General features: G+C 39.9%; 1 protein-coding gene across 18 annotated transcripts in view; it reads right to left on the reverse strand.

The window, feature by feature from the left end:
- The window catches only part of WDFY3 (WD repeat and FYVE domain containing 3), a 307,477-nt gene that overhangs the window by 168,889 nt on the left and 126,251 nt on the right, over window positions 1-12,337 (reverse strand). For 14 of the 18 annotated variants that reach the window (XM_070047898.2, XM_089303128.1, XM_070047893.2 and 11 more), the window contains 2 exons: window positions 9,065-9,188; window positions 1,691-1,744 (listed from right to left, as the gene is read on the reverse strand). In XM_070047898.2, the coding sequence (XP_069903999.1) occupies window positions 1,691-1,744; window positions 9,065-9,188 (178 nt within the window). The remainder of the gene's footprint in view (window positions 1-1,690; window positions 1,745-9,064; window positions 9,189-12,337) is intronic. The other 4 variants (XM_089303127.1, XM_017347436.4, XM_017347435.4 and 1 more) reach the window with 1 other exon arrangement.

The following is a 12,337-nucleotide window of genomic DNA, read 5'->3' on the forward strand; positions in this document are numbered from 1 at the left end:
AAACAGAACAGATTTTATGCATTCCATAGGTATAGTTCCAAGAAGACAGCCACACTTCCCTCACTCTCCTGCTGCTCCCCAATCCCCCTCCCTCTCTCCTCTCTCTTCATCAGTTTTTGCAAAGCCATGGGTTTAATCCACTATTTTTACAGGCTGAGTTCACCACTAATTAGAATATTCAACAAGTAAAAAGTAGAAAGACCACAGTTTCACAGGAGTATAAACAAGGCATTAGAAAACTCATATCCCAAAATGACCATATCATTCTTATCCCATTTTTTTTTGTATTCTGTATTAACTGCCACATATCAGAGAAAACATCATATTTGTCTTTTTGAGACTGGCTTATTTCGCTAAGCATAATCGCTACCAGATGCATCCATTTCATTTGAAAAGACAGAATTTCATTCTTTTTTAATGGCTGAGTACTATTCTATAGTGTATATATACTACATTTTTTTTTACCCAGTCATATGGTTTCTTATGTTTAGGTTGACAATGTGCATTAAGGGATTTCTCAATATAAGAAATTTTAACTGATAAAGAATCACTAAAAAGCCAATATTCTATTTGTTATTAAACATTACAACATGTTCAATGGGCTATTGTGCTGATTAAAGAAGATAATGCATGTGCAAATAAACTGAGAAGCACCAAAAGAGTACAAGCATTATTATGTACCCCTGGAGTATCTTTGCCAACTTAATAACAATTACTCTTTTTGAGCAGTAGGTAAAGAGGACCTCAGGTACACCAGAAATAATGTAAAATTATGCTATCTGGCTTTGAATTACAATATCGTACAGATAAAGAGGTCTGCACAGGGTTGTGGTTGAATGATATGGGAGAGAACTATTGACAAAACACTCTTTAGTAACAAATGAATTCAAGAAAACTATTTTCACCTACCAATTTCAACACATTGCCATTTAGAATATCTCAAAGAGATCTTTTACTTTTTATTTTAAGTAAGGTAAGGAGTTCATTTTATCAGCATTTAGCATTTATAGCTATCTTTTTAAAATTATATATTCTACAAAGCCATTTTAAACAAGACTTTCATAAATCATACAACTTAAACCTTTGTGGGGAAAAACACACTCCTAGTCATAAAAATGCTGCATTCAGATCTCTTAATTTCAATATTTTACAAATACAAGTTTAAGTGATGATTTAAGCTAAGGGTATGAGTTAATGGAAGAACTGTATTTATCTTAACTTCACAGTTGTCAATCATCTGATTCAAGCTTCAGCTTTCACACTTTCAATACATACAGTTAGAAGGAAAAGTATAGAAGTAGAGTTAGTGGAGCTTGTAATTAAATTAAATAAGAATGAAGACAATCAAATGTAATTTCTCAGCCTTCACTAAGAAAACATAAGTGAATTCCATTAGCATATAGAGCAATCAAAATGCAAAAGCTGTTATTAAGTGCAATACAGCAGATTTTTCCTTTGCAACATGTATTTAAAGCATAAGTCATTCTCAAATATATGCTTCAGGGTGATGGTGTGAGATACATCAATAGTGTTATTGTAATTCTTTCATTAATGAAGAAACAAAGCCCTAAAAACCCCTGCCACATCCAAAAAAAATTTTTTTTTACAAGTTAGTCAGAAAAACAGTATTAGAATTGAGAGCTTTCATGCTTCTTTTTATTTATAATGCGTAACCACACCTTGGGATTACCTGAAGGTGTTGTGGCTTTGAAATCCTTGGAGGACAGCAGAGCACACTGTTTTTCTGTTAGAAAAAAAGGCTGGGTTGTCCAATTGGGGATTCACTACATTCCACCAAAGCCATCACAGAGGAATTGTGGTCAGCACCATGGGGCCTCTCCACTGCTAGGCTGCTGCCCACTGGGGCCGCCCCCCTCAACTAATAGTGGCACCCGCAAAGTAGCAAAGTTATTACTAATAAACTGAAGATAGTATTTTTATACAGGTAGGAATAGTTTGCTGCTCTGAGGAAAATCGAGCCTGTGTCTTTAGAATGCAGCAGAATTAGCCTGAGAGACCTTGACAGACAACTAAAGGAGATGAGAACAATTCTAAGATGTCCTCTAAGCAAGCACAGTATGGTCACAAAATTATGCTTTTTAAAACTATTTGAGAGTCACTACCATACATTTAAGAAAAGCCAAACACTAAGAGAGAACTTTGAAGTTGTCCCATAAAGTAGTCTATGTATCCATTTTGCATCATGATATGTCCTAAACATTTTCTATTTTTATTAACTTCTGTTAGACTTAAACAAGAGAATTGCAGTGACATGGTTCCTTCTGAGATATCTACAGTCCATGTTAGAAGTAATTTGATAAAAAGACTCTACATGTGAATGCTGATTAGGTAACAAAAAACAACAAGTCTTCTGCAACAAATTCAGGGAAGTCTTGTGTACAAAACGTCCTAGTACACAATAAATACAGCCAACTTTCAAAGAAGTAATAGAGAGCTTACATCTCTTGTTTTTTTTTTTTCGGAAAAAAATTATGTGAATGTAAATTATACAGAAAGCCTTTCAGGGACAACTTCCTATAAAATAAATGGTTCAACTGAGTATATAAAGTAATCAAACTCAAAGAAGTAAAAGTAGAATGCTGACTGGTACTCTGGGGCTGAGGAGAAGGGGAAAAGAGGAGTTGCTACTCAACAGACAGGAAGTTTCAGTTATGCAAGGTGGAAAGCGCCAGAGATGCACTGTACAGTATGGTGTATATAGTTAACAATTTGGTACTGCACACTCAAAATCTGTCAAGGGGACAGGCCTTGTGCTATGTCTTTTTTAACCACAACAAAAATAAATAAGAAAGTAAGATTGAAATATGATACAGATGACTCAGGGTACATCAAGATCAAAAATCAAAAGGTCAAAATATCTCTACAGAAGTAATTTTGAAAACAATACTCTCTAAAAGAATCTTCCAATGCTCAAGAAAAAAGAAAAACAGAATTCTTATAGCCAGAGGTCTTTAATGCTGACTTAGGAGACATTCCAGAATTATATAACTCTCTTAAAAAAATTAGTAAGTGCTCTTCCAGCACTACTGCAATTCTCAAAGTGTTGGGGGGGGTGCAAAAAATCCTGTCAAAAGTCAATTAAAATTTATTGTGTACTGAAAACGTGACAAGCATTTTTCCTCAGAGCTATGACTCAAGGATGAACACAGCAGACAATAAAATTATGTAAGTAAATAACCAAGATCCTTTCAGATATGGACAAAGCAAGAAAGGAAATATACAGGTAACTAAACAGATGCTAACTGCTGCGAGGACAGGGGATAGAGACTGATTTGAGATAGGGTCAATAAGTAAGGTTTCTCAGGAGGAAATAACACAAAAATGAACTGAATCTCACAGGATTCTAGCAGATTTCAGATGTTTAAAACTAAAAATTACATGGAATTGCATGATATGCAAAAATGTATCTTAAAGATCCGATGGTAACAAGATGTCATCAATGGGAGAAGGTGTACCTCAAGCATTCGAGACTGTAGTATCTTCTCACCTTCCCATGAGCTTGAATTATTTCAACAGTAAGAGTTAAAAAAACACTTGAGTAATCTACTGTAATTAGCAGTGAGACACCTTCTATCTATTCTATCTTAAAAAATTACTCTATGGATGCAAAATCATAAAGGGAGTTAGGAAATCAAATCCCCAGGGTAGCAAAATGTTTTTCATGAATATTCAAGTTAGGTGTTTTAAAAGATAGTACCAAGGGCTTGCGTTGAGGCACAGTGGATTAAGCCACTGCCTGGGACATCAGCATCCCATAAAGCACCAGTTCAAGAGTCAGCTGCTCCAATCCCAGCCTAAAAAGTGGCAGACGATGGCCAAGGTGTTTGGGCCTCTTCCACCCATATGGAAGACCTGAAGGAAGCTCCTGGCTTCTGGATTCAGCTGGCCCAGCCCAGACTGCTGTGGCCATTCAGGGAGTGAACCAAAGGATGGAAGATCTCTCCCTCTCTCTAACTCTGCCTTTCAAATAAATAAATAACTATTTTTTAAAAAAAGCATCAAGGAAGCAAGTAGAAATACCTAGAGTTCTGGGAAATTTTTTCTAATCTAGGCTGTCACTCAAGAAAGAAAATGCAATGACAGGAGTCAACATGTAACAGAGAAACTCCCCTTCATAACACCTGTTTAAAATAGCTAGAGACATACTCTCCCTCTCAGTGTCTGTAATTCTACCTCTCAAATAAATAAATAAAATCTTAAAAAAAAAAAAGCTAGAGACATATATCACACAAATCTTGCACATAAAATTTCCATTTCCATAGCAGTTATTGACATCAGGAAATATAAAAAAGGATGCCATGCCATTTTGGGTGAAGAAGGGAGAAGACAGGGATAGATAAATCACCTTACCACTTTTCATTAAGTCTATTTCAAAGACTGCAAACACAGTGAAAAGTATCCCATTTTAAAATTCATACATCAATTCATATAATACAGTATGCTATGGCTTGGACATTAGCTGGGAGTCCCCCAAAGGTCTATGTGTTAAAGGCTTAGTGTCCAAAGTTTTAGGTTAATAATGGTACTAAGAAGGTGGAAATTTAATCAGTTTAGAGGTGAGTACTTTAGGAATTCATTAGATTGGATTAGGCTGAGTGGCGCCCCTACCATCAATTCACAGTGGTGACATAAGAAGGCACACACTGCCTCTCTAAACATGATGCTCTGTTCACCTCAAGACTCCCCCAGCAAGAATACCTTCACTAGATGTTGAACTAATGGGGCTGCCCGATCTTGGACTCTCAATCTCCAAAACTGTCAGCCAAAATATACCTCCTTCCTTCTGAAGTAGCTTCTCTCAGATATTTTGTTGTAGTAACCAAAAGCTGGTATATACAGTCCTACTTCTGAACAAGGGGTTTAGTTGTCATTCTAAAAACATTTTAGTGTCTGTTGCTACAAAGACTGCAAAATAGACTCAAGTTAAAGAGGGAAACTTGAGCACATGCATTTATCCCAGTTCACTCCAGAAACACAAGTGCTGTGGACTGAATTGGACCTTCCTAAATCCTGTTCTGAAGCCCTAACTCCCAATGTGACAGTCTTTGAAGAAGGATCCTTTGGAAGGTAACAAGGCTTATACCAGGTAAATCTCCATGATGGGATCTGTGCCATTTTAAGAACAGACAGCAGAGAGCCTGCTATTTCTCTTTCCTCCACGCGAGCACTGAAGAAGGCAGCAGTCTGCAAGCCAAGAAGAGAGCCCTCACGAGAAATTCAACCATGCTGGCACCCTGCTCTCAGACTTCAGCCTCCAAAACTGAGAAAACAAATTCCTCTTCATCTGTGGTATTCTGAATATACACCAGGTCAGGCACACTAACACTCATATATTCACCAAGACGGATGGGAGAAGAATTTGAAGACATAAATCTATGAGAACAGAAAAAATGACAGCAACAAAACTTTGGATATGAATATAGCAGAGAGACTCACAGTACATTTAAAGCAAGCACATGAAATGTAGAAAAACAAGGAAATTACCCCCAAATCCCAAGAGGCTCAGGCACTGGAGGCATAGGTATCTTTGGAAGAGGTAAATGTGGGACTATGTTGGGGAGGACTGGCTGGTGGGAAGCAGATTTAAGAGCAGTGAGATAGATCTCTGTCTCCCCTCTACTACACAAGCACTAGGCAAAGGTTTATTCACTGTAGACAGTACTGGAGAGGGTGAGCACTGGGGGACACCTTGCACAAACTGGGCACACAGAAATAAAGTAGAAGCGCAAATACTAAATGTTGAGAATCTCCAAACCTTTCTCCTCCTTGGTTTCCTGAATGCTGAGAGTCAGAAATATGTACTTTAAGCAAAGACTGGACAATTCTCTGGGGAGTCTACCTAGTTCAGGGAAAAGACAGCCACACAATGTCCCACAGTTGCAAACTCTGCTCATAACTAAAGAGCTACCAATCAGCTTTTGAACGTTCCATCCTTATATTAGAGCAGATGGTCAAAAATGAGATATGTGAGGGCAATTTCTAACATAAAAGAGACAAAAGCAAATCAAAAAAAGTCTTATTAAACGTAAGAGATGTAGATTAGAGATAAAAATCTTTAAAAAAAATCTCAGAGACATAAGAAAATGTACACAAGACTTGCCTCTGAGAGAGAATCAAAGAACAGTTAGAAATAAAAACTGTAATATCACAAATGAAAAAACTTCATTAAAGAGATGGATGATAAAAATGAAGAGTTCTCTTAGCAAGCAGTTAAGAAACAAAGAAAAAAAGAGAAGACAGGAGAATGAAGAAAATTTAAAAGGGACATCTGACTAGAAAAACAGAGGGTAGGATATTCTTCAACAGTTCATGAAAGTTTCCCAAAATTCAAGATATACATTCTCAGACCAAAATGCTACAGTAAGTACCTAACATAATGTATAAAAAACTGGTTTAGGGGCACTATGGCGCAGTATGCTAATTCTCCGCCTGTGACACCAGTATCCATATGGGCACCAGTTCTTGTCCCAGCTGCTCCCCTTCCAATCCAGCTTTCTGCTGTGGCCTGGGAAAGCAGTAGACGATGGCCCAAGTTCTTGGGCCCCAGCACCCATGTGAAAGATCCGGAAGAAGCTCCTGGCTCCTGGCTTTGGCGGCCCAGCTCCAGCCGTTTCAGCCATTTGGGGAATGAACCAGCAGATGGAAGACCTTTCTGTCTCTCCCTGGATTCTGAAAGCTTCTAGAGAAAAACACAGGTCACAAAGAAAGAATCAAGAATCTAAGTAGTTTCAGACTGCTCAGCAGCAGCGCAGGAATCCAGAATATGATGGAGAAATTATTTTTAAAATTCTGAGAGCCGGCGCCACGGCTCAATAGGCTAATCCTCCGCCTTGCGGCACCAGCACACCGGGTTCTAGTCCCGGTCGGGGCACCGGATTCTGTCCCGGTTGCCCCTCTTCCAGGCCAGCTCTCTGCTGTGGCCAGGGAGTGCAGTGGAGGATGGCCCAAGTACTTGGGCCCTACACCCCATGGGAGACCAGGAGAAGCACCTGGCTCTTGCCTTCGGATCAGCGCGATGCGCTGGCCACAGCGTGCTGGCCGTGGCGGCCATTGGAGGGTGAACCAACGGCAAAGGAAGACCTTTCTCTCTGTCTCTCTCTCTCACTGTCCACTCTGCCTGTCAAAAAAAAAAAAAAAAAAAAAAAAAAAAAGAAAAAGAAAAAGAAAAAAAAAAGAAAAGAAAAAAAATTCTGAGATAAATAATTTCCAACCTAGAACACAGCACTCACTGAAAGGGGGATTGATATAATGCAAGCTGTGAAATTCTACGAAGTAACCCTTCATGGTCACCATGGGCTGCCTGGAGAAGGAGCAGGCTAACATACCCCCACTGACCCCGTCCCCACTGAGGAGCTCAATTGCCAGCTCAACCGAACACAAGCCTGGCAGCTTGCACTCTCCAGAAAGGAGGGCTTCCTGGGCTGGAAGCTAGCATTCTCAAACAGTGCCTGTAAATATCCAGCAAGTCCTCAACTCCAAGGCTTAACAGCCTACATCACAAACAGCTGTGGGTTCTTCCACAGAGAGGTTGCTCTCAAGTGCGTCCACTAGGAATGGGGAGCAGTAGGAGACAGGGGTGGGGCAGGGAGGGAAGTGTCTGCCCCAGAATGCTGCTTGTTCCCCAGGTCTTCCTGGCACACTTACCTGTGGATAATCAGAGTGGGGGATCTATACCTCTTTTCTCTAACTGACCCCTGGTTGTAAGTTTCCCTTTCCATAATAAAGCCCTGCTGTTGTTGGATGTATTGGGGTTTATACTAAACTCTGGTCACCTGACAGATTGTCAAACTAAATGTATAATGTGCCTTGGTAAAGAGGAAAGAACCCATTTTTAATAGTGAGAGTCAGAAAGAAATTTTCACATATGGCTAATAGGAAAAAAAAAGCTAATAATCTTGCTGAAATCTTTCTCAGGAAACTGCTATAAAAGATGCTTTACCAAATGAGAAAGTTAATTTAAGAATAAAGAATACATAGGCTGGCACCGCAGCTCACTTGGCTAAACCTCCGCCTGCGGTGCCAGCACCCCAGGTTCTAGTCCCAGTTGGGGCGCCAGTTCTGTTCCGCTTGCTCCTCTTCCAGTCCAGCTCTCTGCTGTGGCCCGTGAGGGCAGTGGGGGATGACCCAAGTGCTTGGGCTCCTGAACCCGCATGGGAGACCAGGAGGAAGCACCTGGCTCCTAGCTTCGGACTGGCGCAGCGTGCCGGCCATAGAGGCCATTTGGGGAGTGAACCAATGGAAGGAAGACCTTTCTCTCTGTCTCTCTCTATCTCTAACTCTGCCTGTCAAAAAAAAAAAAAAAAAAAAGAATAAAGAAAACATAAAAAACATGATTCAAAAACAGGATCCATCCCGAAGAAGTGGAAAGGCATCCCAAGTAGACATGAATGGAGCTATAAATACATCAGCGGTGCAGCCAACCTAGACAAAAATCACTATAGATTACATATAGACCCCTAAGCTGCTTACAGTCTGATACGAAGATAGACATGCACAATTATCACCCAGGAAGTTGAGAGAGACAACAGGAGTTCAGAGGGAAAAAATACTTCTTTGATTAAAGGAATCAAGAAACATTCTATCAAGGAACTGTGACTTAATCCAAGCAGAGAGGTCAGGAAGAGTCTTCTTCCTGGGTGAAGGATTATATTTAAAGTACCAGAATAACAGATACGTGTGGAACGGTAAAAAGCTCGATTTTGTTGAACTATAAGGGGGGGGGGGGGAATCAACAAACAAGAAAGTATCCTAAAAAGCTACATATGGCTAGAAAATGGATTTGCCTCGCATGTCCTGCTAAGCAGTAAGGATTTTTCTCAGAAAGAAACCGGGAGGTAACAAGGGTCAGGTTGGAGGTGGCCTGGCAAGAGCAGACTCAAGGAGAACTACTCAGACGCCAAGACCAACAGAAGAGTGCGTTCTTAAGCACGGGAAGGGGCACCAGTAACAAATCCATGCACATAGCCCTGGGTCTATTTGCTGCTTGATTTGAACTGTCTGTCCATTCCCACAAGTCCATTTTCACTGGCTTCTGTAAAAATACCTGTGGATTTGTTGGATGCTCTCCTTCGAATTTCTGTCACCATTAGTCGGGAGACTTGTGTTGTGAACTGCAGAAGATCAGAGAATTTTTCTGTCATTGTATTTGGCGGAGCATTTCCAAAAACCTGTAGATGAGAAAAAGATCTTTAATGAAGCATTGTTAACTTTTTTTTTTTTAGTTCTGTGGATTTCAAAGTATGGTGCAATTTTAAAAATCAAGTCAGAAAAGCACATGTACCTAGTTTCTCTTGGACATCAGTTGAAAACACAAGCCTTTCAAATAAGTCATCTCCACCTACATTTCCTTATATATATTAACTTGTCAAATAATTAAATTAATGAAATCTAAAAGTCAAAGGTGTTATTTATAAAATCTGATCAATTTTACTAATTTTTAGAAAAGATAACATTTCTCTGAGAAAAACTAAATTGAGAATTCAGAAGGAAGTAGTAAGATTTTTTCCTTGATGTGAAGACACATTGGGTGGTGAAAAGCAGACTGACCTATTGCTAAGTCCAGGGCAAAAAATAGAATCCACTAAACTCTTTTTAGTATCACAGAATTTCTAAATTCTAACTATAATAGTTTCCAAAACAAGACCACTTAAAAAGAAAAAGACTAGAATAAAGGAAATGAATAAGGAGGGTCACAAAATAAACTTGTTTCACAAATAGGGGGCCAGCACTGTGGCGTAGTAGGTAAAGCTGCCGCCTGCAGTGCTGGCATCCTGGCTACCACATCCAATCCAGCTCTCTGCTATGGCCCGGGAAAGCATGGAAGATGGCCCAAGTCCTTGGACCGCTGCACTCGCGTGGGAAGATGAAGAGAAACTCCTGACGCCCGGCTTCGGATAGGCGCAGCTCTGGCCATTGCGGCCAACTGAGGAGTGAACCAGCGGATGGAAGACCTCTCTCTCTCTCTCTCTCTCTCCCTCTCTCTCTCTGCCTCTCGTCTCTCTGTATAACTTGGACTTTCAAATGGGTAAATAAATCTTAAAAAAAAAAAAAAAGAATAAACAATTTTTAAAGAGAAACCAGCAAGGCCTACACATAGAAAATAAGAAAATAAAATCTGGACAGACTTCACACACATGGTATTTTAAAGACTAGATATACCCTGAAACAGCATTTTTAAAAAATGTTCTTTAGAGCAAAAGGAAATTCTCTGTCTTGTAAAGCTAGTCTTTCTCTTATTACACTGCACCTTACAGACTTAATGCCTGTTCAAGTGTTACTACGAACGGAAAAGCAGAACTTGCTCATCAATGAGTTCCCTGGCGAGTCAGCACCCTGCCTTTTGTAGGGATGCTCCCTTACTGGTTGCTCATTATTTACCACCCCCACAGCTAAATTCCAGGGAATATTCAGGTAGCACTGAAGGAGAACATGAGAACACTGGCCAAAAGAAAACAAAACACATAAAAACTCAAGGATAAGGAGCTGAACTGGATAAAAGAATACATAAAAATCTAAGGCCACCAAAGATCTCAAGGGGCTGGCACTGTGCACAGCAAGTTAAGCTGCTGCCTGCAATGCTAACATCTCAATATGAATGCAGGTTAGAGTCCCGGCTGCTCCACTTCCAAGCCAGCTCCCTGCTAATGTGCCTGGGAAGGAAGCAGAACATGGCCCAAGTGGTTGGGCCCCTGACACCCACAAAGGAGCCCCAGATAGAGTTCCAGGTTCCTAGCTTCAATCTGGCCCAGTACCAGTGGTTGCAACCATTTGGGGAATGAATTAGTGGATGGAACATCTCTCTCTCGCTCTCCACCTGCCTCCCCACCCTGTCACTCTGCCTTTCAAATAAATAAAATATTTTTACAAAGATCTCTATATTTTCCATATTTTGCTCATAAGTTTTGGCTCAAACATATAAAAGAAAAAAACCTAGTCAATCAATTCACTATATATATATATATATATAAAAATATATATTTTTAATATATATTAAAGAAAGTGCTTCTATTCTTCATTCCATAAAATAAAAACACTTCTTCCAAGAATTCTAATAAAAGGATTTAAAAAATACCAGTATCCTTCTAATAGAAAATAGGTTTCTAAAACCCTTAATAATAAATACTATGTTTCAAATAGCCTCCGCAAATGAAATTGAAAACACTGGACAATAAATCAATATATCTATTCTGTTCAGTAACTTGTCAAAGGAGTAATCTGTAATGATCTAAATGAACAAATACACTGTACTTTTCATGAATTGCTAAATAAATATTTTTTCTGCTGAAATTTCGATAATTTTTGTACTTAATTTATAAGACCCATATGCTTCATTTTTTTATAAAAAGATTTATTTATTTACTTGAGAGGTATAGTTACAGGCAGAGGGAGTGACAGAGGGAGAGGTCTTTCATCTGCTGGTTCACTCCCCAAATAGCCACAACAGCCTGAGCTGAGCCGATCTGAAGCCAGGAACCAGCAGCCAAGAGCTCCCAAGTGGGTGCAGGAGCCCAAGCACTTGGGCCATCTTCTACTGTTTACCCAGGCCATCAGCAGGGAGCTGGATCAGAAATGATACAGTCGGGATTGAAACCGGTGCTCATATGAGATGCCAGCACCACAGGTGAATGCTTAACCCACTATGCCACAGCGCCAGCCCCATATTCTTCATTTTTAAAGATTTATTTATTTATCTGAAAGACACAGCAAGAGAGAGGGAGGGAGGGAAAGGGAGAGAGGGACAGAGAGAGAGAGAGAGGAAGGAAGGGAGGAAAAAAGGAGGAAGGAAGGGAGGAGGAAAGGAGGGAGGAGGAGGAACAAGGGAGATAGTTCCTCAATCCACTCCCCCAGTGGGCATAACAGCCAGCTCTGGGCCAGGAAGAACCTAGGAGCCAGAACTCCATCCAGGTCTGACACTTTGATGGCAGGGGCCCAAGTATCTGGGTCATCTTCTGCTGCTCTTTCAGGTGCATTAGCAGAGAGCAGGATCAGAAGCAGAGCAAGTAGACTTCAATCAGCACTTCATTATTGAAAGCCAGCACCCCAAGCAACAGCTTATCCCACTGTACCACAATGCCAACCCCCGAGACCCATATTCATTAACAAACCTGAGACAGATAACAATTGAGAAGCCTAATAATGAAATATGCTTCAACAGCCATTTTACCTCTTCTCAGAGATGGATTAGTATTTTTTAATAAAGATGTTTATAAACATTCTTATTACTCAGTATATACTGATGATTATTTTTCTCCTGAGACTTTTTTCTTTTAATTCGAGAGGTAGAGTGACAGAAAGAGAAAGAGAGAGATCTCATCTG

Source organism: Oryctolagus cuniculus, chromosome 8 (assembly GCF_051225735.1).
Source record: "Oryctolagus cuniculus isolate XC-2025 breed Fujian yellow rabbit chromosome 8, ASM5122573v1, whole genome shotgun sequence".
Taxonomy (NCBI): domain Eukaryota; kingdom Metazoa; phylum Chordata; class Mammalia; order Lagomorpha; family Leporidae; genus Oryctolagus; species Oryctolagus cuniculus.